The sequence below is a fragment of the Salvelinus alpinus genome, chromosome 18 (assembly GCF_045679555.1).
Source record: "Salvelinus alpinus chromosome 18, SLU_Salpinus.1, whole genome shotgun sequence".
NCBI lineage: Eukaryota > Metazoa > Chordata > Actinopteri > Salmoniformes > Salmonidae > Salvelinus > Salvelinus alpinus.
This window is the reverse complement of record NC_092103.1, coordinates 36,749,547-36,772,976: the sequence shown is the minus strand read 5'-3', so window position 1 is coordinate 36,772,976 and position 23,430 is coordinate 36,749,547. Positions and strand designations below refer to the sequence as shown.

The following is a 23,430-nucleotide window of genomic DNA, read 5'->3' as shown; positions in this document are numbered from 1 at the left end:
TTTCATCAGAGCAGAAGACTTCTTTAAAAAGTACAGTCTTTGTCCCCATGTGCAGTTGCAAACCGTAGTCTGGCTTTTTTATGGCGGTTTTGGAGCAGTGGCTTCTTCCTTGCTGAGCGGCCTTTCAGGTTATGTTGAGATAGGACTCGTTTTACTGTGGATATAGATACTTTGTACATGTTTCCTCCAGCATTTTCACATGGTCCTTTGCTGTTGTTCTGGGATTGATTTTCACTTTTTGCACCAAAGTACGCTCATCTCTAGGAGACAGAACGCGTCTCCTTCCTGAGCGGTATGACAGCTGCGTGGTCCCATGGTGTTTGTATTTGCATACTATTGCTTGTACAGATGAACGTGGTACCTTCAGGTGTTTCGAAATTACTCCCAAGGATGAACCAGACTTGTGGAGGCCCACAATTGATTTTCCCATGATGTCAAGCAAAGATGCACTGAGTTTCAAGGTAGGCCTTGAAATATATCCACAGGTACACCTCCAATTGACTAAAATGATGTCAATTAGCTTATCAGAAGCTTCTAAAGCCATGACATCATTTTCTGGAATTTTTGAAGCTGTTTATTAAAGGCACAGTCAACTTAGTGTATGTAAACTTCTGACCCACTGGAATTGTGAAATAATCCGTTTGTAAACAATTGTTGGAAAAATTACTTGTGTCATGCACACAGTAGGTGTCCTAACCGACTTGCCAAAACTATAGTTTGTTAACAAGAAATTTGTGGAGCGGTTGAAATAACGAGTTTTAATGACTCCAACCTAAGTGTACGTAATCTTCCGACTTCAACTGTACATAGTTGTACTAAGGCCCATTATCAGCAACCATAACTTCTGCGTTCCAATGGCACATTGTGATGTGTCATTTTAAAAGGCTAATTGATCATTAGAAAACCCTTTTGCAATTACGTTAGCACAGCTGAAAACTGTTCTGATTAAAGAAGCAATAAAACTGGCCTTTAGACTGGTTGGGTATCTGGAGCATCAGCATTTGTGGGTTTGATTTCAGGCTCAAAATGGCCAGAAGCAAAGAACTTTATTCTGAAACTCGTCAGTCTATTCTTGTTCTGAGAAATTAAGGCTATTCCGTGCAAGAAATTGCCAAGAAACTGAAGATCTCGTACAACGCTGTGTACTATTCCACAGAACAGTGCAAACTGGCAATAACCAGAATAGAAAGAGTGGGAGGCCCCGGTGCACAACTGAGCAAGAGTACATTAGAGTGTCTAGTTTTAGAAATAGATGCCTCAACTGGCAGCTTCATTAAATAGTACCTGCAAAACACCAGTCTCGACGTCAACAGTGAAGAGGTGACTCCGGGATGCTGGCATTCTAGGCAGAGTTGCAAAAAGAAAGCCATATCTGAATGGCCAATAAAAAGATTAAGATGGGCAAAAGAACACAGACACTTGGCAAAAGAACACTGACACTGGACAGAGGAACTCTGCCTAGAAGGCCAGAATATTCATTGGGTTTACACCAATCTTACTACTACTGCACTGATCACAATCAAACAGAAAAGGCTGATGCTTGCAATTCATTTTTATTGTAAAGTTGTATGATATAAAGCAGGAAGAATTAACATCCAAAAGCCCATTTAGGGCCATGGCAAACTGCCTATCATAGACCCTCTCCCTCTTCCTCCATGGTGTCCTCCAGTCGCTCATGAAAGCAATGCTGTTAATCCACATGGAAGCAGAACATAGAGTGCTCCTGTAAAACAATTATCCCGTCAGGAATGAATCAAACAGTCATTGAACGAATGGGATTCACAGTAATACATTTGTCTGAGAATTTTCAATCATGAACCCCAGTTCTGGAGCCGCTATCCTCTCATCACAAGCCCAAGCACTTACCTCATCTGCTCTTCTGTGTTTTCCTCTTCCTGCCTCCCTCCCTTTCATCCTTTCCTATTGATGCTTCAACAGATAAAGTGACCTCATATGCCACAATCTGTTTCAGGAAAAAAACATCCGAAAGCCCACTCACATGAGGTGAATAATCACATGAGATCAGGAATTGTAGTGTTTGAGTTGAAAGACATTGCATAAATGCACGTCTATCAACACTAATACAGTTGTCTACAGAGAACAGGCGTTGATAGTAAACACTTACCTAATGTAGTCATCCAGCTGTGCTCCTCCTCCAACCCTCCCATCCTTTCCAATTGATGCTTCAACAGATCTGTTTCTTTGGCTGCTCTTTTCATCTATCTCAGACTTGAACAGGCTTGGAAAGAGGACAAAAGGAAACCAAAGCAACATTAAAAGAAAAGTAGAGGAGGCAGACTTCATTTCTTTTTGACATGTCTGTTGGCTCTTTTTCCTGTGCTCTTGGTCTTCTCCTTTTCTGCTCATCCTTAGTTATTTAGATAGTTATTTTGGCCATATGACCATCGGAATTCTAGTTCAATCTCCTCTCTATTACTCTTTTATAAAATGTTTTCACCTCTTTTTTCTGGGTCTCTGTTTATCTTGCCTCCCCCTTTGTGTTTTCCATAACTTTCTTTTGATCCACAGCTCTTCTTTACTGCTAATCTCATTTACCTTTTATCCCATGGTCCTTCCTGAGTCTAACCATCAGAACTTGAATTCTATATCTCCTACTTACTTCCTGATAAACCACTGGTCTCCCTTCCTCCTCTCTCATGTTTCCTCCTCTTCACACTCATGCCTGGCTTCCTTATAAGTTTTTCCTACTTTTGCTTATTTTCTTGTTTTTTTGTTTTTTTTTTCTCTTTAAAAAAACGAATTGGTTTTTGTTTATTTACATCTATTAACATACCTAGGAGCATTGACTTGTACATTTCTTCTTTTGTCTGCTCCCTTTCTTTTGTCATCTACTCAAAAGTTGTCAATGCCTCGTCCGCCGCTTTCTTCTGCTTCTTCCTTGTTCTCCTCTTCGCAGACTGTGCGTGAGCGGTCTCTGGACGCGGCTCCCTCTCTTCCCTCCGCACAGAGGCGTCAGATGTAGACGCTGTGACCTCGTATGCCACCACCTGTTTTGCTCTCTGTGTCTGCCCTTTTTTCTGACAGCGCACGCCTCTTTTCTCTTTCAATCTGTGCATTCCTCTCTTCTCTCTCATACAGTTTCTCCATCTCCATCTTGAACCTGGCCTCGTGATCTTTTATTCTTTGAAGCTCTGCTCTCTTCTTATCCTCGTCCCGTATCCTTGTCCTTCTTTTCTGTTCCTCCTTCTCTTGTTCCTGCTGTATCTTTAATCTCCTTCTCTGTTCCTCTTTCCTCCTCTTCTCTTCTTTCTCTCGTGCCTTTTGCTGCATCTCCAACACCTTCATTCTCTCCTTTTCCCTGTTCCTCTCCTCCTCCATCCTCTGTTTCTCAATCTTTTTCAACTTCTCTGCCCTCTTTTTCTCCATCTTTTTCTCTTCCTCTGCCCTCTTTTTCTCTTCTTTTGCAAGGGCCTTCTGTTGCATCTCCTGCTTCTTTCTTTCTTTTTTCTCTTGCTCTTGTCTCTTTTTCTCATGTTCGATCTTTAGTTTCATCTCTGCCTTCTCCCTTTTCCTCTGCTCCTCTAACTTGTTTTTTTCCATATTTTTTGTCCTTTTCCTTTCCTCCTCATTCAATTTCTTCTGTCTCTTTTCCCACTTTTTGAGCTCTTCGTCCCTGGCTTTTTCCTTCCTCCTTTCAATCTTCATCATCTCTTCATTTCTCTTAGCCTCGTCCTTGAAATATTTGATCCTGTCTGCGTAGCTCATGGCATTAAGTTCTTCTTTCCCTCGGCTTGCCATCATAGACAATGCATTGGCGGTTGCATATCTCCCTTCCATTTTACCATTATCAATCTCCTTCCTGTCCCTCTCACCATAAGATTCCCTGTGTAGACATCTCTGCCGTTGTCCACTCATGCTCTCTTCACTTTCACTACTCCCCTCCTGACTTGTGTCCTCACTCACACTCTGAGACACATCATCCTCAGACGAGCACGAGGGAGTCACAGCCTTCTCAGTGATGACGCGGAGCGCCTTGATGTAGTCAGCTTCTGTGTTCACCCTGTGAGCGAGCGGGCACAGCTCCTCGTAAATGGACTTCCATGTGAGTGACTCCTCACAAACGTTGTCAGGCAGGTATAGATCAGATGATTGCCTCTTGAGCACATTCACAACGTCTGCCAGGTCCTGCTGGGTGTCCCCCTGAGTGTCCTCTCGGGCGGCCACTGGCGTGGCGTCTGGGCTGGCCGGGCGCTCGGGGGCTGTGGCAGGGGTATTGGATTGTTCTACTGCAGAGGAGCAGGAGGCCTCAGTGTCATCGTTCTTGTCATCATTGTTTACCCTTTTCTTCAGAATCTCGTCCTTTCTCTTTTGGGCCATCCTCTCTTTCAGCTGTGCTTTATACATATTCGCAATTTCTGCGCCTCTCCGTTGAACTTCCTCAGACAATTCCTCAGACAATGTAATTTCTGGCCTATAGACCTCTTCCTTGACCTTTGACTGGCCAGTCAATGAGGATCTGGGGTGGACATGCGGATGGGTCTGTCTCATCCGGGCAGGAGGGCCGGAAGCCAGGGGGTGGGATGGGACAGCAAATCGGTGTGAAGCGTGTGGATGTGACTTCTTGGACTGAGAAGGAGGCCATTTATAAGGGGAGGTGCAGGTCATTGTGTCCAGAGGGGGAAAGATTGAGTGTTTCTTAGATGGGTCCTTCTGGGTGCCGGCAGCATGCTGTTCAGGCTCCGATTGGCTGTTGGTGAGGTACCTATGGAGGTTGTATCTGTGGAAAGCTGGCAGTGTCGGGGAGACGGGACGAAGAATGGAGGAGGTGGAGCGCTGCTTGATCACCCCTTTATCCACCCCAATCTGTATGATGACAGACACATTTTTATTACTTAATAGCTTGATGGTCATTGATATTACTATCTAAAAACATTTACATGTGTATGGGTAATAAATATCATAGAGAAAACATGTTTTATTACTGTATATTAGCCTATTAGGAAAATTAACTTTTGGAATCATTCCAATTCAGAAATTCTTCCATTCTTTTTCAACTTTATTCTAAGAATGCAGACCTTCCTAAGAATACTACCATTGCAGAATGCAGACCTTCTTAAGAATATTACCAGTGCAGAATGCAGGCCTTCCTCAGAATACTACCAGTGCAGAATGTAGACCTTCTTAAGAATACTACCAGTGCAGAACGCAGGCCTTCCTGAGAATACTACCAGTGCAGAATGCAGACCTTCTTAAGAATACTACCAGTGCAGAACGCAGGCCTTCCTCAGAATACTACCAGTGCAGAATGCAGACCTTCTTAAGAATACTACCAGTGCAGAATGCAGACCTTCCTCTGAATACTTCCAGTGTTCCGTTTTTTTCTTGCCTTCTTATTTCACTATTCTATCTATTTAGATCTAATTTCTGTGTATCAGGATTGGGAACATCTAAATCAACTACAGTATATCTACTTATATGAAAGTCTGATTAAAGAAAACTGCTCTTGTTACCTCCTCCAAGAGTTGGTGCAGCCTAAATATTTCTCCATACAGCGCCTTAATCTCCCTCATGTTTCCTCGCTCAGTTCTCCATGTCTGTCTAGCCAATCTCCAATGGGCGAGGTCAAGGTCATGGATATCCTCCCGCATGCCTAGTTCAACCTGGGTTCCCTTCTCATTTAGCCTCTTCTTTTTCCTCTTCTTCTGGGTTGAATCGGTGTTCTCCTTGCCCTGCCTACACACCTTTAGGGCAGTAGGGATATTGAGAATAGAACATGGTATATTTTATTTTACTCATTGGATTATTATGTGCCTTCCATTGTATTTCATTGATATACAATATCAATAAGGTATAATGTTGACACTAGATCAAGCCGTAGTTAGTACAAAGTTTACACTGTTTGGCCATACATGATTAGTCTGGACCACTTTAGTGGGTCGTAGATTTAGCCTGCAGATGGGACTTACATTAAGGCTGGGGAGTTGTGAGGAGTTGTGAGGCTGGTGTGTTCTGGGCCTGTGGAGTTCAGTAGTTTCTGTGCAGAAATCGTCCTGTGCAGTCCGCTTCGCCCATGGCTAGAAATGAAAATGATGACAAACATGCAGTCAGTAATGAGGTTATCGTGATACAAGCTTGTTATTTTCAATCCTAGAAAAGCTCATAGGCCTATATGTCAAAGTGATGATTTTAAATCACTGGAGTTTTGACTATGAGGGTGGTGAGAGAAAAGAGATTCTAACCATTCTTATGATGAGCCTTGGGAAGGAGAACTTTCCCATAGTTCCTTCAATTACAGTAATCCTGAAAAAGATACAATATGGCTTCAAAATATGATTATATTATTTAAATCATCTAAATTAAATTGTGTCACAAAGTAGGCCTTTTCACACTAAATCACAAGTGGTCACAACTACTTACCAATCACTTCAAAAATAACCATAAAAAATATAGAAATGATTTTGACCCTGAATTGAACTTGTAAGTGTTGCCGTAATGTGACAGTAACGCTATGGCAAACCATTTAGGCTGTCATCATATCAGAACACAATCATTTATGACATCACAATTGTGATGTAATGTGGTGCCATGGGAGACCACCCCCCCCCTGACAGACAGCAAACACCAGAGCCACATAGGCCTGTTAACCAATTAATCCAGTTCTATGTTTGAAATACAGTATATTTAGTACTAGTAAGCTCATAAACATAGTAAAAACCACACTGTAGCTATGTGTATCACTTCACAGCTACTGTACATGATGCATCATTAGTGGTTGTCCTCTGATGGGACCCTATTCCCTACATAGTGTACTACTTTTGACCATGGCCGATAATATACTTTATAGGGTTGATTTGGGATGCACATAGGACTATGTAAAAAAAAAAGTACCTTTGTTCGTCCTCACAATCAATTTTGCGTTGACATGAACTCATTTTTGCTAAGTGAAAATTATGGGACAACAACAAAGAAATGTATTCATAAGAAAAACTGTACGTGTTGTAATTTCAATGTAGATTCCAATTGTAAATGGTAGACATTGTACAACAAGGTAACTCTTCAGGATGTGGCAGAGTATGAAAACCTTTGCACTGTCTCTGATGCAGGTGTTTTTTTCTCCACTCATTATGACATCACTGTGATGTCATATGGGGGACACTTTGGCCGAGTTTGGCATCTCCGGGGATAATGTGCTGTGTGCAGACCACTTTCACGCATATGAACTAGTGCAATCATTGTATTTCCTCCTCCATGAATGTATAATTGCAAAATTACAGATTTTTTACAATTGTGTGTCACCCTATGGGACTCCCAATCACGGCAGAATGTGATACAGCCTGGATTCAAACCAGGGACTGTAGTGACGCCTCTTGCACTGAGATGCAGTGCTTTAGACCGCTGCAACTTCAAAGAATTTACTGAGTTACAGTCCATATAAGGAGGTCAATTGAAATGAAATCATTAGTCCCTAATCTATGGATTTCACATGACTGTACAGGGGTGCAGCCATTGGGTGGGCCTTGGAGGGCTCACCCACTTGCAGCCAGGCCCAGCCAATCAGAATGAGTTTGTCCCCACAAAAAGTCATTATTATATGCAAATACTTGTCAGCCTCCCTCCCAGCGTGGCTACAAATTCTCAAAAATTATGTTCGAGGCACCTTATGGTTGAAAAATTAACATTCAATTATCTAGCAACAGCTCTGGTGGACATTCCTGCAGTCAGCATGCCAATTGTACACTCCCTCAAAACTTGAGGCATCTGTGGCATTGTATTGTGACACAACTGCGCACTTTAGGGGCTTTTTATTGTCCCCAGCACAAGGTGCACCTGTGTAATGATCATGCTATTTAATCAGGTTCTTTATATGCCACACCTGTCAGGTGGATGGATTACCTTGGCAAATGAGAAACGCTCACTAACAGCGATGTAAACAAATTTGTGCACAAAATGAGAGAAGTAAGCTTTCTTTGTATATGGAACATTTTTGAGATTTTTTATTTCAGCTCATGAAACATGGGACCAACACTTTACATGTTGTGTGTATTTTTTTGTTCAATGTACATTTCCAAGGCAACAAATACTCTAAAACTAACCTTATGTTACTGGAAATAATTGCATCTGCTATTTAGATGAAAGAATAGTAACTTTTCAGCAACTTCTCAGTCATGCAAACACTTTTGATGGCATCCAGCACTTCGGATTTTGAAGGAATGTTATTTACCAAACTTTCATAGCACCTTGGCACAAACCAAAACGATCATCGAAATCCAGTCTGAAATCGCAAAATAATGGTAGAGATCTTATAATAACTCTATTCCTTCTCTTATCGGGTGATATCCATCAATGCCCTGGACCTCACTTTATCACGAACCCCATTAAACGGCCTATGCATCCATGCTCCTCTTGCGAACGGTGGATAAAGAGTAACAGCAAAGCTTTGGTATGTTTGGAATGCGCGCAGTGGATTCATTTAAAACGCAGCGATTCTAGCTTTGGGCAAGGGTTCAATGAAATGTACCGTTGCTGTCGGTGTGCTGTACCCGCGGGGTGTGTGAGCATTGAAGGTGGTGTGGGACCAGAGGACTTACCGAGAGTGGAGAGTGCACCGGAGGAGGGGGGGTCCACAGCGGAGGCAACCAGAGGCGAGTGACGGGGGACACGGTGGTGAGGACGATGGAGTAGCACCTGGGGAGGGGTGCTCCATGGCGACAGAGAGGCCACCGGAGGCAGGGCAGGGGGAAGATGGCAGCGCAGTGGGAAGTGAGTTACAAGTGGATCGGGAATTCAATGAGGCCTTTGGGAAGAAGGGCTTACATTTTGTGCACTTTAACGTCCGAAGCCTACTACCGAAGATCGATGAGATATGCCTGTTGGTTTGCAAATCAGAGGTGGGTGTCTTATGTTTTACTGAGACATGGTTGGATTCATCTGTTTGTGACTCAGTAATTGAGATAGGTAATTACTCTGTTGTCAGGAAGGATCGGAATCGGAACGGTGGGGGAATATGTGCGTTTGTAAGACCAGACATTGCTTTTAACGTTCACCGCTGATCTGGAGATTGTCTGGCTGGATATCTGCCTTCCCAAAACCAAGCCGATTTTGTTGGGGGTGTGTTATAGGCCGCCCAAGCAGAATGCATTCTATGAAGGTCTGGAAATTGTGTTGTCAAACTGTAATGATTCCCTGTTGAAGGAAATACTTTTGTTAGGGGATTTCAATACTGATGTCTGCAAAAAGAATAGCCCAACCCACAATGTATTTATGCACTTTTGTAGATCACTTGCTCTGACCCAAATGATAAAAGATCCCACCAGGATATGTGAAACAGTGCAAAGTACAATTGACTTAATATTGGTGTCTGATAAATCAAAAATATCACAGAGTGGAGTAATAGTCTATGGAATCAGTGATCATTTTATTACATTTTGCACAAGGAGGATTTTTAAAGATATATTTAAGTGTCACAAAACCGTTAGAACCAGAGGACTCAACAAAATACTGTGTAGAAAAGTTTAGGGAGGAAGTGGGTAAAATTGACTGGTCACCTGTGCTAGATAGTGTAGGGGTAGACAGTGCCTGGGTCTTTAAATGTAGATTCCTTGATGTGGTGAATGTGATGGCTCCCCTTAGACGGGTCAGGGTAAAGCAGAGATCTAGCCCTTGGTTTAATCATGAGATTCTAGAATCTATCCAAGCAAGGAATAAGGCCTTTAAGAAATGTAAGAACTCTCAAGAGCAGCATGATTTTGTCCTATATAAACATCACAGAAATGAAGCACAGAGCAGGATGGATGAAGCTAAGAGGGGTTACTTTGCTGAGGAAATAATTGAAAACAAAAATGACCCTAAAAAGCTTTGGAAATCATTTAAGGAACTAGGCTGTAGTAGTCCTACCAAAAACAAACTAAACAGTATTGGACTGAACATCAAAGGGGAGATGGTATATGAAAAAGCAGAGGTTGCTAATGAATTCAACTCTTTTTTTAACTTTTGTTGCCAGCAAGCTGGTTAGCAAGCTGCCCTCCAGTTCTGGTTTGTATGGAAGCAACCAAGTCAAGAAGTATTATGTAGAGTTAGGGGTTCAGCCAAACTCTTTTTCTTTTGGAAAGGTAGCAACAGCCAAAATAGTCCGTATGCTGGCAGAGCTTAAATGCTCCAACTCCACAGGCCTGGATAATATTCCTGCAAGGTTTCTAATAGATTCTGCTGAGCAAATTGGCCCTTGTATTACGCATATCGTTAATCTCTCTCTTGAACAAGGCACCTTTCCCAGGGACATGAAACAAGCTAAAGTTGTACCTCTGTATAAGAAGGGGATAAAGTCTGACCCTGGGAATTATAGGCCTGTATCTATCTCTGTGTAACATCAAAGATCCTGGAGAGAATTGTACATGAGCAAATGTATGAAGATGTTAACAAACAGGGTCTAATGTATGATTTTCAGTCGGGTTTTAGAAAAACATACTCCACTGATTCATGTCCACTTTACTTGACTGACTTCATCAGGAAAGAGATTGATGAGGGAAATCTGTGTGGAAGTGTCACGATCGTCTTGCGGTGAGAGAGGACCAAGGCGCAGCGTGTGAAAAATATATCTTCTCTTTATTTTAGAAGATGAACAAACGAAACAACAAACGTGAAGCTAAGAAAGAACTAAGTGCACACATGCAACATAGCACATAGACAATTACCCACAAAACCCAAATGCCTATGGCTGCCTTAAATATGGCTCTCAATCAGAGACAATAAACCACAGCTGCCTCTAATTGAGAACCAATCTAGGCAGCCATAGACATACAAACACCTAGACAAGACACTGACCCATTAAACGTACAAACCCCTAGACAAACCAAAACACATACATTCCCCATGTCACACCCTGACCTAACTAAAACAATAATAAAAACAAAGATAACTAAGACCAGGGTGTGACAGTACCCCCCCCCCCAAAGGTGCGGACTCCGACCGCACAACCTGACATTGAAGGGGAGGGTCCGGGGTGGGCCTTATTATGGCGGCGGCTCGGGTGACTCCATCATTGTCAATACCCGCTTTGGTGGCTCTGGTAGATCCTGGCTGACTGGCGGCTTTGGAAGATCCTGGCTGGCTGGCGACTCTGGCTGCTCATGGCTGGCTGGCGACTCTGGCTGCTCATGGCTGGCTGGCGACTCTGGCTGCTCATGGCTGGCTGGCGACTCTGGCTGCTCATGGCTGGCTGGCGACTCTGGCTGCTCATGGCTGGCTGGCGACTCTGGCTGCTCATGGCTGGCGGGCGGCTCTGGCTGCTCATGGCTGGCGGGCGGCTCTGGCTGCTCATGGCTGGCGGACGGCTCTGGCTGCTCATGGCTGGCGGACGGCTCGGGCTGCTCCTGGCTGGCGGACGGCTCGGGCTGATCCTGTCTGGCGGACGGCTCGGGCTGATCCTGTCTGGCGGACGGCTCGGGCTGATCCTGTCTGGCGGACGGCTCGGGCTGATCCTGTCTGGCGGACGGCTCTAGCGGCTCGGGACAGACGGGCAGCTCAGACGGTGCTTGGCAGACGGGCAGCTCAGACGGTGCTTGGCAGACGGGCAGCTCAGACGGTGCTTGGCAGACGGGCAGCTCAGACGGTGCTTGGCAGACGGGCAGCTCAGACGGTGCTTGGCAGACGGGCAGCTCAGACGGTGCTTGGCAGACGGGCAGCTCTGACGGTGCTTGGCAGACGGGCAGCTCTGACGGTGCTTGGCAGACGGGCAGCTCTGACGGTGCTTGGCAGACGGGCAGCTCTGACGGTGCTTGGCATACGGGCAGCTCTGACGGTGCTTGGCATACGGGCAGCTCTGACGGTGCTTGGCATACGGGCAGCTCTGGCCGGCTGAGGCACACTGTATGCATGGTGCGTGGTGCCGGAACTGGAGGTACCGGGCTAAGGACACGCACCTTCAGGCTAGTGCGGGGAGAAGGAACAGGGCATACTGGACCCTGGAGACGCACATTAGGCCTAGTGCCTGGTGCCGGCACTGGTGGAACCGGGCTGGGGACACGCATCTCAGGGCTAGTGCGGGGAGCAGCAACAGGACGCACAGGACTCTGGAGACGCACAGGAGGCGTGCTGCGTGGTGTAGGCACTGGTGGTAATGGGCTGGAGACACGCACCATAGGGCTAGTGCGTGGAGTAGGAACAGGGCTCTGGAGACGCACAGGAGACGCACAGGAAGCCTGGTGTATGGTGTAGGCACTGGTGGTACTGGGTTGGGGCGGGGAGGTGGCGCCGGAAATACCGGACCGTGCAGGCGTACTGGCTCCCTTGAGCACTGAGCCTGCCCAACCTTACCTGGTTGTATGCTCCCTGTCGCCCGACCAGTGCGGGGAGGTGGAATATGTAGGCGAACCGGGGACACCATGCGTAAGGCTGGTGCCATGTAAGCCGGCCCGAGGAGACGCACTGGAGACCAGACGCATTGAGCCGGCTTCATGGCACCTGGCTCAATACTCAATCTAGCCCGGCCGATACGAGGAGCTGGTATGTACCGCACCGGGCTATGCACACGTACAGGAGACACCATGCGCTCTACTGCGTAACACGGTGTCTGCCCGTACTCTCGCTCTCCACGGTAAGTACAGGGAGTAGGCGCAGGTCTCCTACGTGACTTCGCCACACTCCCTTTTATCCCCCCCCAATACATTTTTGGGTTGTACTCGCGGGCTTCCAGCCTTGCTTCCGTGCTGCCTCCTCATATCGCCTCCTCTCGGCTTTAGCTGCCTCCAGCTCTTCACGAGGGAGGCGATATTCTCCCGGTTGTGCCCAAGGTCCCTTTCCATTCAATATCTCCTCCCATGTCCATGAATCCTTTATGCGCTGCTCCCGTTGCTGCTTTACACGCTGCTTGGTCCGATTCAGGTGGGTAATTCTGTCTCGATCGTCTATGGGATGAGAGAGAGGACCAAGGCGCAGCGTGTGAAAAATACATCTTCTCTTTATTTTAGAAGATGAACAAACGAAACAAAACAACATACGTGAAGCTAAGAAAGAACTAAGTGCACACATGCAACATAGCACATAGACAATTACCCACAAAACCCAAATGCCTATGGCTGCCTTAAATATGGCTCTCAATCAGAGACAATAAACCACAGCTGCCTCTAATTGAGAACCAATCTAGGCAGCCATAGACATACAAACACCTAGACAAGACACTGACCCATTAAACGTACAAACCCCTAGACAAACCAAAACACATACATTCCCCATGTCACACCCTGACCTAACTAAAATAATAATGAAAACAAAGATAACTAAGGCCAGGGTGTGACAGGAAGGGTACTGATTGACCTACAGAAGGCCTTTGATACAGTTAACCACTGTCTCCTAATCTCCAAACTGGAGGCACTGGGGTTAAGCAGTATCCCTCTAGGCTGGGTAAAGTCTTATTTATCAGGAAGGGAGCAAGTAGTAGAGGTTAATGGTTCACTGTCTCAGGCAAAACCAATGAGTTGTGGTGTTCCACAGGGGAGCGTGCTTGGGCCTCTGCTGTTTGTATTGTATATTAATGATATGAAAGATGCTTGTTCTTGCCGTCTTTTTCTTAATGCAGATGACTCTACACTTCTGGTGTCTCACAAAAGTTAAACTATGTTGGAGAGCATACTTACTAACATGTTAGTAAGCACAGAGCTTACTAACATTAGCAAATGGCTTGGAGATAATAAGCTATCTCTGCACTTAGGGAAAACTGAAGCAATTCTTTTTGGATCCTGACCTAAATTGTGTAGGTCGTCTGAAATCAGAGTGGAGTTAGGGGGTGAGGTGCTGACTACTGAAACCTCTGTTAGCTACTTGGGATGAATCCTTGATGGAAGCTTGGGAGGTGTGAGCATGGCCAATAAGGTGCTAGAGAAGGTTAATGTCAGGACTAAGTTTTTGGCTAGAAAGTCCAAGCTGCTTGATAAGGACTCCATGAAAGTGCTAGCTACTGCCCTCATTCAATGCCATTTTGACTATGCTAGTACTTCCTGGTTTGGGGGCTTTTCTAAACTCATGAAGGGGAAGCTCCAGATAGCCCAGAATAAGCTGATCAGGGTAGTATTGAAGGTGAGTCCACGTACTCACATAGGCAGGAGCTGCTTTCAGGAACTAAACTGGCTGCCTGTTGAGGCTAAGGTGTCCCAGATTAGACTAGGTTTGGTTTACAGGAGTATTTATGGTCCTGCGCCCAGATATCTAAGTGATTACTTTCCTCGTGTTAGGGATGCACACAATCACAGCACCAGATCAGGTGTTGCTGATGTGTGCTTATACAGGTTCAGGAGTAATGCTGGGAAAGGTACTTTCTTGTATACTGGAGCCTCAGAATGGAATGAGTTACCTCTGTCTATAAAAACAACGTCCTCTCTGGACAGCTTTAAAAATGAAGTAAAAATATGTTTGATGTCCTCTGTGACCATATGAATAACCCCTATGATGTAACTGGAATGAGATAGATGTTCTTCTTTTATGTTTTTGTTTTAATATTTCACTGCCATAATGTGTTCGATCTTGTCTAGCCATCTTGTCTCAAGAGGACCACAATGGAAATAAGTCCCAGACTTTTTTGTGTGTTATCCTCGATGATTTTATTCATGTGCATGTGTGGCTTTTAAGTTTTATGTGTGCTTGTTTTTGAAAATGGTCAAATTGATAAACTAAACTTCTCTGGGGTAGGCTAACTCTGAGCTTTCTCATATATCCTGAATGAAGTGTCTAATTTGCGAGTTAAGGACCATTGAAATCAGATCGATAGGAGTGGGGGAAAAAGGGGCTTGTGTATTGATAAGCACATCAAAGACGTTAACAATCGATCAAATATGACACTTTTGCCCATAAGATGGCTCTAATTTGGACTATTTTACAACATAGCCTGATGAAATTTGCAATAACTTTTCTAGAGTAAAGGCGTCCCCATACATAGGTTCAGTTTGCTCCTAGCAGAACTCAGCTAGGTGATGCAAACTTCTGTGCTCTCACTACCTAAAGACCTTCGCTTGAGAAACTAGAAGAAAGAAGCAATATTACTGTTTGTCTCTCTTGAGCCACCGTAGTAACAATATAGCCAGAAACACTTCCTCAAAATAGATACAACAAGAAATCTGTATTGAATTTTTGATGTTTTTGCAGAGGAGGTCTTAGTCACGCAATTACACATCAGTTTAGTGCAGTACTTCTCAAGTGAATGATCGCAAACACTTAATTGAAGAATCCCGTCCATAGTTCCCACCCCTACTGTGAACCAATCACTTATGACGGGGTGTAGACTTCGACTATCAAACTTTGACTTGCCTCAACAAAAATATTGCTGCACGCGAACAGCTGAAAAAAACCTACCGAACACCAAAATGAAGAAAAACTTCACAAAATGTATAAGCTTAAACTGTTTCGACTGGGAAGCATGTGACAGCCTTTTACGGAAGGTGGACGAGCAAAATCCACCATCGTAGTACGGATGAAGCCTGAGCTGGAATGTGAAGCTAACTGAAGCTGGCTAGATTTAATAGACCCTGAGTAGATCTAGCTTGCTTCTTGGTATACCACTCTGGGAACACCCTGGACTTACGACATGGGCTCTATGCTACATTATGGACAGAACTGTTCACTACTCTATACTATGGATGCACATGACCACTGTCTATACTGCACTATACATGAACACTAACACTGTCTACACTGATTCCCACAGCAGATATTTATTTTCTGTCAATGGGGAGCCCACCATCATAGCCAAGATCCACAACAAGATATCAGAGATGGGCCAGAGAACACATAGGACTGAACTAAACATCCAGAAAGTCTGACCACTCTACAACTGTGGCTGTATGACATGGCATACTCTTTTTGACCAGACGGCATCAGATACATGGCCTACACATACTAAGACAGAGGAGCGCTGTTTTGTTGTCTCAGATGCTTTATCTGAGGTTGATGTGTCTTTCTGTCAATAGTGTGCAACTGCAGCCCACATTTCGGGGTGTTCCTGCATCTGCTACATTATGCACAGTACTGTTCACTATATACTATGGATGCACCTTAACACTGTCTATACTGCACAATCTGTTGTTGAGGTTGAATACTTAAAAACAAGTGGTCACACCTGCATCTGTTCTGGTGACACAGGAGTTTGAAGTGGATGGGGTACAGGGCTTAGCAAGTCCTTCAAGGAGGCTTGAATATTTTCAGAAGGAGTCGGGTAATTGGTTAAGGGAGGAGGATTGGAGGGAAAGAGAGAGGAGGTTGAAAAGACTGAGGGAGGCAGAGGATGGGTTTGTATCTGTTGAAGATAGAAATGGCAAGGGAGAGGGTATGTCGAGGAAGATTGGTATCAAGTTATAACAGAGTGGGCCGCACACCAGTTTGAGTTCTGGAGGTGAAATGGAAGGGGTAGAAGATGTTGTATGCAGAGGAAGTGAAGAAGGTAGTGGAGGGTGGATCAAGTGTGAGGGATTCTGAGAGGATCCCTGTGAATAGTAGATCTTTGCCAGAACAGAGGGATAGGCCAATGAGTGATATATGTTTCAGTGAGGTTGGCTTAGCATTCATAGCAATTGTTATCAGCTGTACCGCAGAGATGACACGTAAGTCATAGAAAATAGATGTTGTGGTGGCAGCTGCAGAGAAGTACTTGGAGGTACGAGATTCGATTTCAGAAGTGTTACAGGGTGTGTTGAGTAGTAGTGTCTCGCCCTCTCGGGTCGCTGGCCTGGGGTAGGATAAGACAGGGTTAAAGTAGTGGAATAAGGTGATGGCTTTTAATGAGTGTAGGGTTAGTTAGTAGAGTCATGACATTTTTCACGTTTCCCCTTTCCCATGTTGTATCACAAAGGTAATGGATTCATACTATAGTTCAGTAGAGGGCGATAATGCAACATATTGGATGCCAACCGTCTTTAAACCTCACCGTAGAAGAAGAAGAAGAAGAAGGAGAATACACCTGTTCTTTTGTGATTGCTGCCCTGCCCACTATTTGACTGGAAGGAGAGCTATTGCACACATTTGTTTGTGCTGTTTCTTTGGTTGTTTTCTCCCAAATCTTGGGCGACAATCGTTGTTGCAACATGGTTTGGTTTTTGATTCTCATCTGGTTTGTCCAAGGTAGGACCAGTCATTTTGTTTTCGTGACATCCTATTTTTGACTGTTTTCCATTTGAGGTAGGCCAGGCCAGTCTCACTGCGGTAGCTAATTGGTTCACCATGTTATTATGTAACATGTATTATGTTACCCTTGTGTATTTCAGTGGGCAGTGTTCCCATTGCCAATTTCACAAATGCTACTACTTCAAATTCGGCTTTCCCTGCCACAGGTAAGCAGGGCTGCATTGGGGACCAGTCATTTCGTTAGGTGACAGGCTGAAAGCCAGGCCTCTTCCATTGTTATTTCATGTAGGCCAGCCCCACTGCAAAACTGTTGTTCTGTTCCTCTTTATAATATTTTCTTTCTGTATTTCAGTGGACAATTCTACAAATCCCATCAACAATTCTACAAACGTGACTTTAACTGCCACAGGTAGGCCTCTACTGTGATTCTCAGGTCAATCTCTTGGCGTGATGGGCCTAAAGAAACAATTCCATTGGTTTTCTTGAAGTTCATGCCTTATCTATCAAAAATAAAATATTGCAAAATGTGTTTAATGTTAACAATTCCCTTTAGATTCTACTGCCTCAATGGGGCCACGTTACAGACAAAATGACTGGGTTAAAATGGCTGAAACCAGAGAAGGTAACACATTCATTAGATGAAGTGCACTATCCTGGACCTCTATCATGAGGTTTGGACTTTATTAATGGCACTGGAGGTAGTGACTTGTAACCAGTACATGTCATGTCAGTGTGGTTGTTTCAGACCCTCTGTCTCTGTTACAGAGGACTTACAGTTCGACATTGCTATTGTGGAGGGAGACATTATGATTTCGGTGAGTCTATGATCCCTATTGCCTAGGTCCTGTTACTGTGTTTTAGGATGATGAATCAATCAAACTGTGATACCAACTTCTGGTATACACAGCCTGAAACTAATGACTGGACAATCGTTCAAGACAGAATGTTGACTAAAATTACATTTGAATTTACTCTACGGGTAAGTTTGTAATTCACTACTCGACTGAGGGACCTTAAAGATAATGGTATGCATGGGGTACAGTTATGAGGTAGTCATTCAAAAATCATGCTGGAAACTATTGCACAGTAAGTCAATGCACATAGTTGACTTGTTCAGCACATTTTTCCTCCTGAACTTATTTAGGCTTGCCATAACGAAGGGTTGAATATTTATTGACTCAAGATGTTTTAGCTTTTCATTTATAATTAGTGTTCAAATGGAAAAATAATTCCACTTTGACATTAAGGGGTACTATGTGTAGGTCAGTGTAAACACATTTTCCCAAGGCATATTGCTTGTTCTTATGCTCTGAGTGACTCAATCATTATAAAATCAATGGGGCCCCCATTCATGCCATTTTAGATTCTCCCAGAATGTGTTTTTTAGAATATATTTTGGTGATTATTAGTTATCACATCTTATAAAAAATATATTCTGAGTGTACAAAACACTAGGAACACCTTCCTAATATTGAGATGCACCCCGTTTTGCCCTTAGAACAGCCTCTATTTGTCGGGGCATGGACTCTACAAGGTGTCAAGTGTTCCACAGGAATGCTGTTCCCATGATTTCGCCAATGCTTCCCACCGTTCTGCCAAGTTGGCTGGTAGTGGATCTCTACTCTGAAATGACTTGTTCCATCTCATCCCACAGATGCGTAATTGGATCGAGATCTGTTGACTGGTCAGGCCACTGCAGTAAGCTAAATTCACTGTCATGTTCGTGGAACCGTTCCTAGACAATCCTAGCCTTCGGAGATGGTGCATTATCATGCTGAAAAAATATATATTTGTAGATGGATACTCTGCTGCTATGAAGGGATGCACCAGCTTTTCAATGCTGTTGAGATATCCTGTGGCATTCAAACGTTGCTCCACTTAAATCATGGGGCCCAATTTGTGCCATGAAAATGCACCCCACAGCAAGACACCACCACCACTCACCAGCCTGCAATGTTGACAAGTGGCATGATAGATGCATGTACTCGTGGGTTCCTCCATAACCTAGTCATCCCATCAACGTGAAACGTCAAGAACCGGTATTCATCAGACCAGACAACATTTTTCCAAATCGCCAGTGTTTCTTAGCTCACTGCAACCACAGTTTCTTGGTGGAATTCTGTAAGGTTTTGGGTGTCATACCCCATTCGTGTCAAGGTACTACAAGTTGTGAAATATTTTATGGGTCTTTGGGCATCAATGTTATACTTGACTGTCAGTTGATTAACTGTTGCTCGGCACAATTCGTGTCAGCCTCCTTTGTACTCTATCATAAATGACCCGTTTTCGATCATTGGCCTGCCGTTGGCCGGATGTCCTTTGGGTGGTGGTCCATCCTTGAGACACGGAAAACCCAGCAACGTTGCAGTTCTTGACACTCAAATTGATGAATCTAGCACCTACTACCATACCCTGTTCAAACGTACTTAAATGTTTTTGTCTTGCCCATTCCCCCTCTGAATGGCACAGATACACGATCCATGTCTCAAGGCTTAACGAGCCTCCTTTTAACCTGGTGCTACCCTTCATATACACTGATTTGAAGTGGATTTAACAGGTGGCCTCAATAAGGATCAAAGCCTTCACTTGGTCAGTCTGTCATGGAAAGAGCAGGTGTTCCTTATGTTTTGTACACTGTGTATATTGCTCCGTTACCTTTTCTATATAGTTAATCTGGTTTTAGTCATTTAAGTTGACACTGAAAAGGTTTCTAATTCATAATTAAGAAATAATTTCTGGAAACGCAGAAATAATTGAATGAATTAATATCTGAGGCCTATACTCGAGCGACAGCTGGATTTAAGACGAGGTGTTGATTTGTCCTACAGGAAGACCGATTAGCTGTGAAGTCACTTTGGCCAGAGAAAGAAGGCGTCACTTCTATCCCCTACAAGATCAACGATGGTCTCGGTCAGTGTCGAATACAGTAGGAGAGATGAACACTGTAACACTAGATGTTTTTTAATTCAGTGGTGGGAAAAGTACCCAATTGTCATACTTGAGTAAAAGTATAGATACCTTAAAAAAACGTTACTCAAGTAAGTCACCCAGTAAAATACTACTTGAGTAAAAGTATTTGGTTCTAAATATACTTAAGTTTCAAATTCCTTCTATTAAGCAAAGCAGGCGGCATCATTTTCTTGTTTTAAAACGAGTGGATAGCCGGGGGCATACTCAACACTCAGACATAATTTACAAAAGATGCACTTGTGTTTTGTGAGTCTGCCAGATCAGAGACAGAAGGGATGACCATGTGTTTTCTTAAGTGTGTGAATTGGACCATTTTCCTGTACTGCTAAGCATTCAAAATGTAACGAGTACTTTTGGGTGTCAGGTGAAATGTATGGAGTAAAAAGTACATTATTTTCTTTAGGAATGTAGTGAAGGAAAAGCACAGATACCCAAAACTACTTAAGTACTTTACACCGCTGGTGGGAATGGTATGCACCGTCTAATGGTAGATTGTCTCTGATCCACACAGTGGACAGAAAGAGAACCATACTAGCAGCGTTCAAGCTCATTTCAGACCAGACGTGTATCCGCTTCCACGAATACACCAATGAGATTAACTACATCGAGTTCATCTCTGGGACAGGGTGAGTCCAAGTGGGCACAAACACATTCTCTCCTTCCCAGCAGTTTAGTTAACTCACAACCTCTCCTTCCTTTTCCTCTGTTCAATCTTCTATTTTTTCCCCTCTTCCTGTCATCCCCTATTTTTCCTTCATTTCTCTCCTCCCCCTTCTCTCACCTTTTTCTCATTCTTCACTTAACTCTAGCTGTGCTTCGTATGTAGGACTTCAGGGTGGGGCCCAGCCTCTGTACTTCGGTAGAGCCTGCAATGTGGGGAACCTGTGTCATGAGCTGATGCATGCCCTGGGCCTGCACCACGAACACACACGGCCTGACCGTGACCAATACGTCACCATACAGTGGGACAATGTGGTCCCAGGTAACTCGCACCAACAAACATACTACACCACCTCACGGGCATTGCTTGTGGATCAGGGGCTGGGCTGGTCAATTTATCCCATGGAGCGCTGCAGTGTGTAAGCTTTTGTACCAGCCCAACACTAACATACCAGATTCAGCTTTTTGTGGTCTGGAGTGAAGGCCGTATAGAATAACTATTTAGTATTTAGACATTTAGTATTTTATTAGGTACTGCCTAAGCAGCAGCTACTCTTCCTGGGGTCCACACAACATGAAACGCTATATAACATTTAATAGACAGTACAGCACAAGGACAGAACGACATTAGTTTAAAATAAGAATACAGGCTTACATACATTTATGCATTAACGTTCCATTCATGTACTTAATATAACGGAAATACTGGAGCCATTAATGGCCCCATACATTGTGACCCTTTGCTTTACTGTTAAAATTGCTTTGTCTAAGCAGGTCCTGATATCCTAATCTCACAGCACCAGTTCTGTAAACACCAGAGAATCTCACATCAGGAACCATGAGTGTTCTTGTGTTTGATGCCAATACTGTGCAGACTTATGTAATTCATAGACTACTGAATGCGAGTGCAACACATGGAAATGCTATTATGTGGAGTTTAACTGAGGTCAACTCATTGTCCCTGGCGTGAACAGAGCCACATATCGTATTGATTTGCACCTAAGTTTCACCCCTGCTTTGTTCCCCTGACGTGAATGCTGGACCTTGTTTCGCTATATTCCCCTGACATGGATAACGCTACCTTGTCATCTACAGTTACTGCCCGTAATGGGGTAACATGTAAGCTCTTGAACTGGTAGGCTGTTTTATGTTACCACCTGCTATGGAGTTCATTAGGTAAGATGCAATATTCATGCCTTGAATTGTGTAGTTTCCTCCTGCTAGAGGTTCAACTTAATGGTTTCCATCTCAACAACTTGTCTACATTTTCATTCCCCTATATCACATTCAGACCCAGTAGCATCCACCAGTCACACAATCTACCTCTTGTAACTGTCTTCCAGGAAAAGCAAAGAACTTTGTGGTGAAGAAAGGAGACACTCAGGACCTGCCCTATGACTACGACTCCATAATGCACTACGGAACGTCAGTCACACTCCTCTCCTCCTTATTCCCACTAAAGTCCTAATTTTACTCACCTTGTTTTTAAACTGATAGCAATAAGTATATATTAGTTTTACTGGGCCTGTGTACAGTATCCAGCTCCAGTAACATTTCCCGGTGCTTACCAAGTGGATCCCTATTTAGGTCACTATTTTTTACCTGGGCTCTGGTCAAACTATGTGCACTATATTGGGAACAGGGTGGCATTGTGACGCAGTCCTTGTGTTAAAGTAGCAAGTCCTCTAATCCCCCATTGTTGGGTTTCTCCTGGCAGATACTACTTCTCATCAAACCGGAACCCCACTATTGGCTCCAAGAAGAGTGGAGTCCAGATTGGACAGAGAAATCACCTGAGCCCCCTGGACATAACACGTCTTAACAAACTCTATCAATGTGGTAAAGACATGCACACACAGAGACAGGAAAAATATCAGAGTTGGGCTGCCTTTGTAAATGCAGTCATTCTCGCGCTGTATTCTAACCATGTTCATGTCCTGTCTTTCACAGAATAACAATGCACAGTTTAGCATTTATTACACCATCGAAGATTTCAGCACCGCTGCTGTCGACTGAAGATTCCAACACAAATGGCACTGACATTTTAACTTCTCAACAATGAAGAAGTTGAACTAGTCCCTTAAAGCTTTCTGATGTATTATACGTGTGTTCAGCAGCAGGCAGTAGTTTAATTTGTCCTGTGTGCTCTTGCTGCCTTGAATTAGGCCTATTCCACTGCACTTGTCTTGGAAATAAATAAAATGACCTAGACTGAAAAGAATCCAGTCAGTGTGATGTTTCTTGCAGTGTTCTATTTCATTCTATAATGGACCTTCTCAGCTATGCTCATCATACATCCCAAGGTTGGATCAGAGATGAAGTAGATCTAGCATAGCAGGAGAGACGACCTAAATTAATGGTGATTAAGGTATAAAATTTGGCTGACTAGCTAGGCAACAAATTATTTAAAAACGATGATGCTGTAACACAGGACTTAGACAGCAAAAGTTTGTGGTCACTTAGAAATGTCCTTGTTTTTGAAAGCCTTTTTGTCCATTAAAATATCAACTTCATCAGAGAGTGTAGACAATGGAAACTATTGTAGCTGGAAAAGGCAGATTTTTAGTAGATTATCTACAGTTGATGTCGGAAGTTTACATACACCTTAGCCAAATACATTTAAATTCAGTTTTAAACAATTCCTGACATTTAATCCTAGTAAAAATTCCCTGTCTTAGGTCAGTTAGGATCACCACTATATTTTAAGAATGTGAAATGTCAGAATAATCAAGATTA

At 43.8% G+C, this 23,430-nt stretch overlaps 2 protein-coding genes across 4 annotated transcripts; one reads left to right on the top strand and one right to left on the bottom strand.

Moving 5' to 3' along the window:
- Positions 1-1,543: 1,543 nt before the first annotated feature.
- LOC139543454 (golgin subfamily A member 6-like protein 26) lies at positions 1,544-4,872 on the bottom strand. Its single transcript, XM_071349555.1, has 2 exons — positions 2,795-4,872; positions 1,544-2,239 (listed from the first exon to the last, which is right to left on the bottom strand). Exon 1 carries the CDS (start codon positions 4,870-4,872, stop codon positions 2,974-2,976), a length of 1,899 nt encoding a protein of 632 aa, XP_071205656.1. The 3' UTR covers positions 1,544-2,239; positions 2,795-2,973.
- A 3,876-nt stretch (positions 4,873-8,748) lies between these two features.
- LOC139544251 (high choriolytic enzyme 1-like) lies at positions 8,749-22,915 on the top strand. Of its 3 annotated transcripts, none has more exons than XM_071351164.1 (11): positions 16,849-17,061; positions 17,205-17,270; positions 17,417-17,473; positions 17,618-17,686; positions 17,830-17,879; positions 19,893-19,974; positions 20,546-20,660; positions 20,844-21,016; positions 22,038-22,119; positions 22,412-22,533; positions 22,645-22,915. In XM_071351164.1, exons 1-11 carry the CDS (start codon positions 17,025-17,027, stop codon positions 22,647-22,649), a joined length of 858 nt encoding a protein of 285 aa, XP_071207265.1. In that variant the 5' UTR covers positions 16,849-17,024; the 3' UTR covers positions 22,650-22,915. The 3 variants fall into 3 exon arrangements, with proteins under 3 accessions (XP_071207266.1, XP_071207265.1, XP_071207267.1); XM_071351166.1 differs by having other exon boundaries at positions 16,906-17,061; positions 17,796-17,879; XM_071351165.1 differs by lacking the exons at positions 16,849-17,061; positions 17,205-17,270 and adding an exon at positions 8,749-8,849.
- Positions 22,916-23,430: the final 515 nt, after the last annotated feature.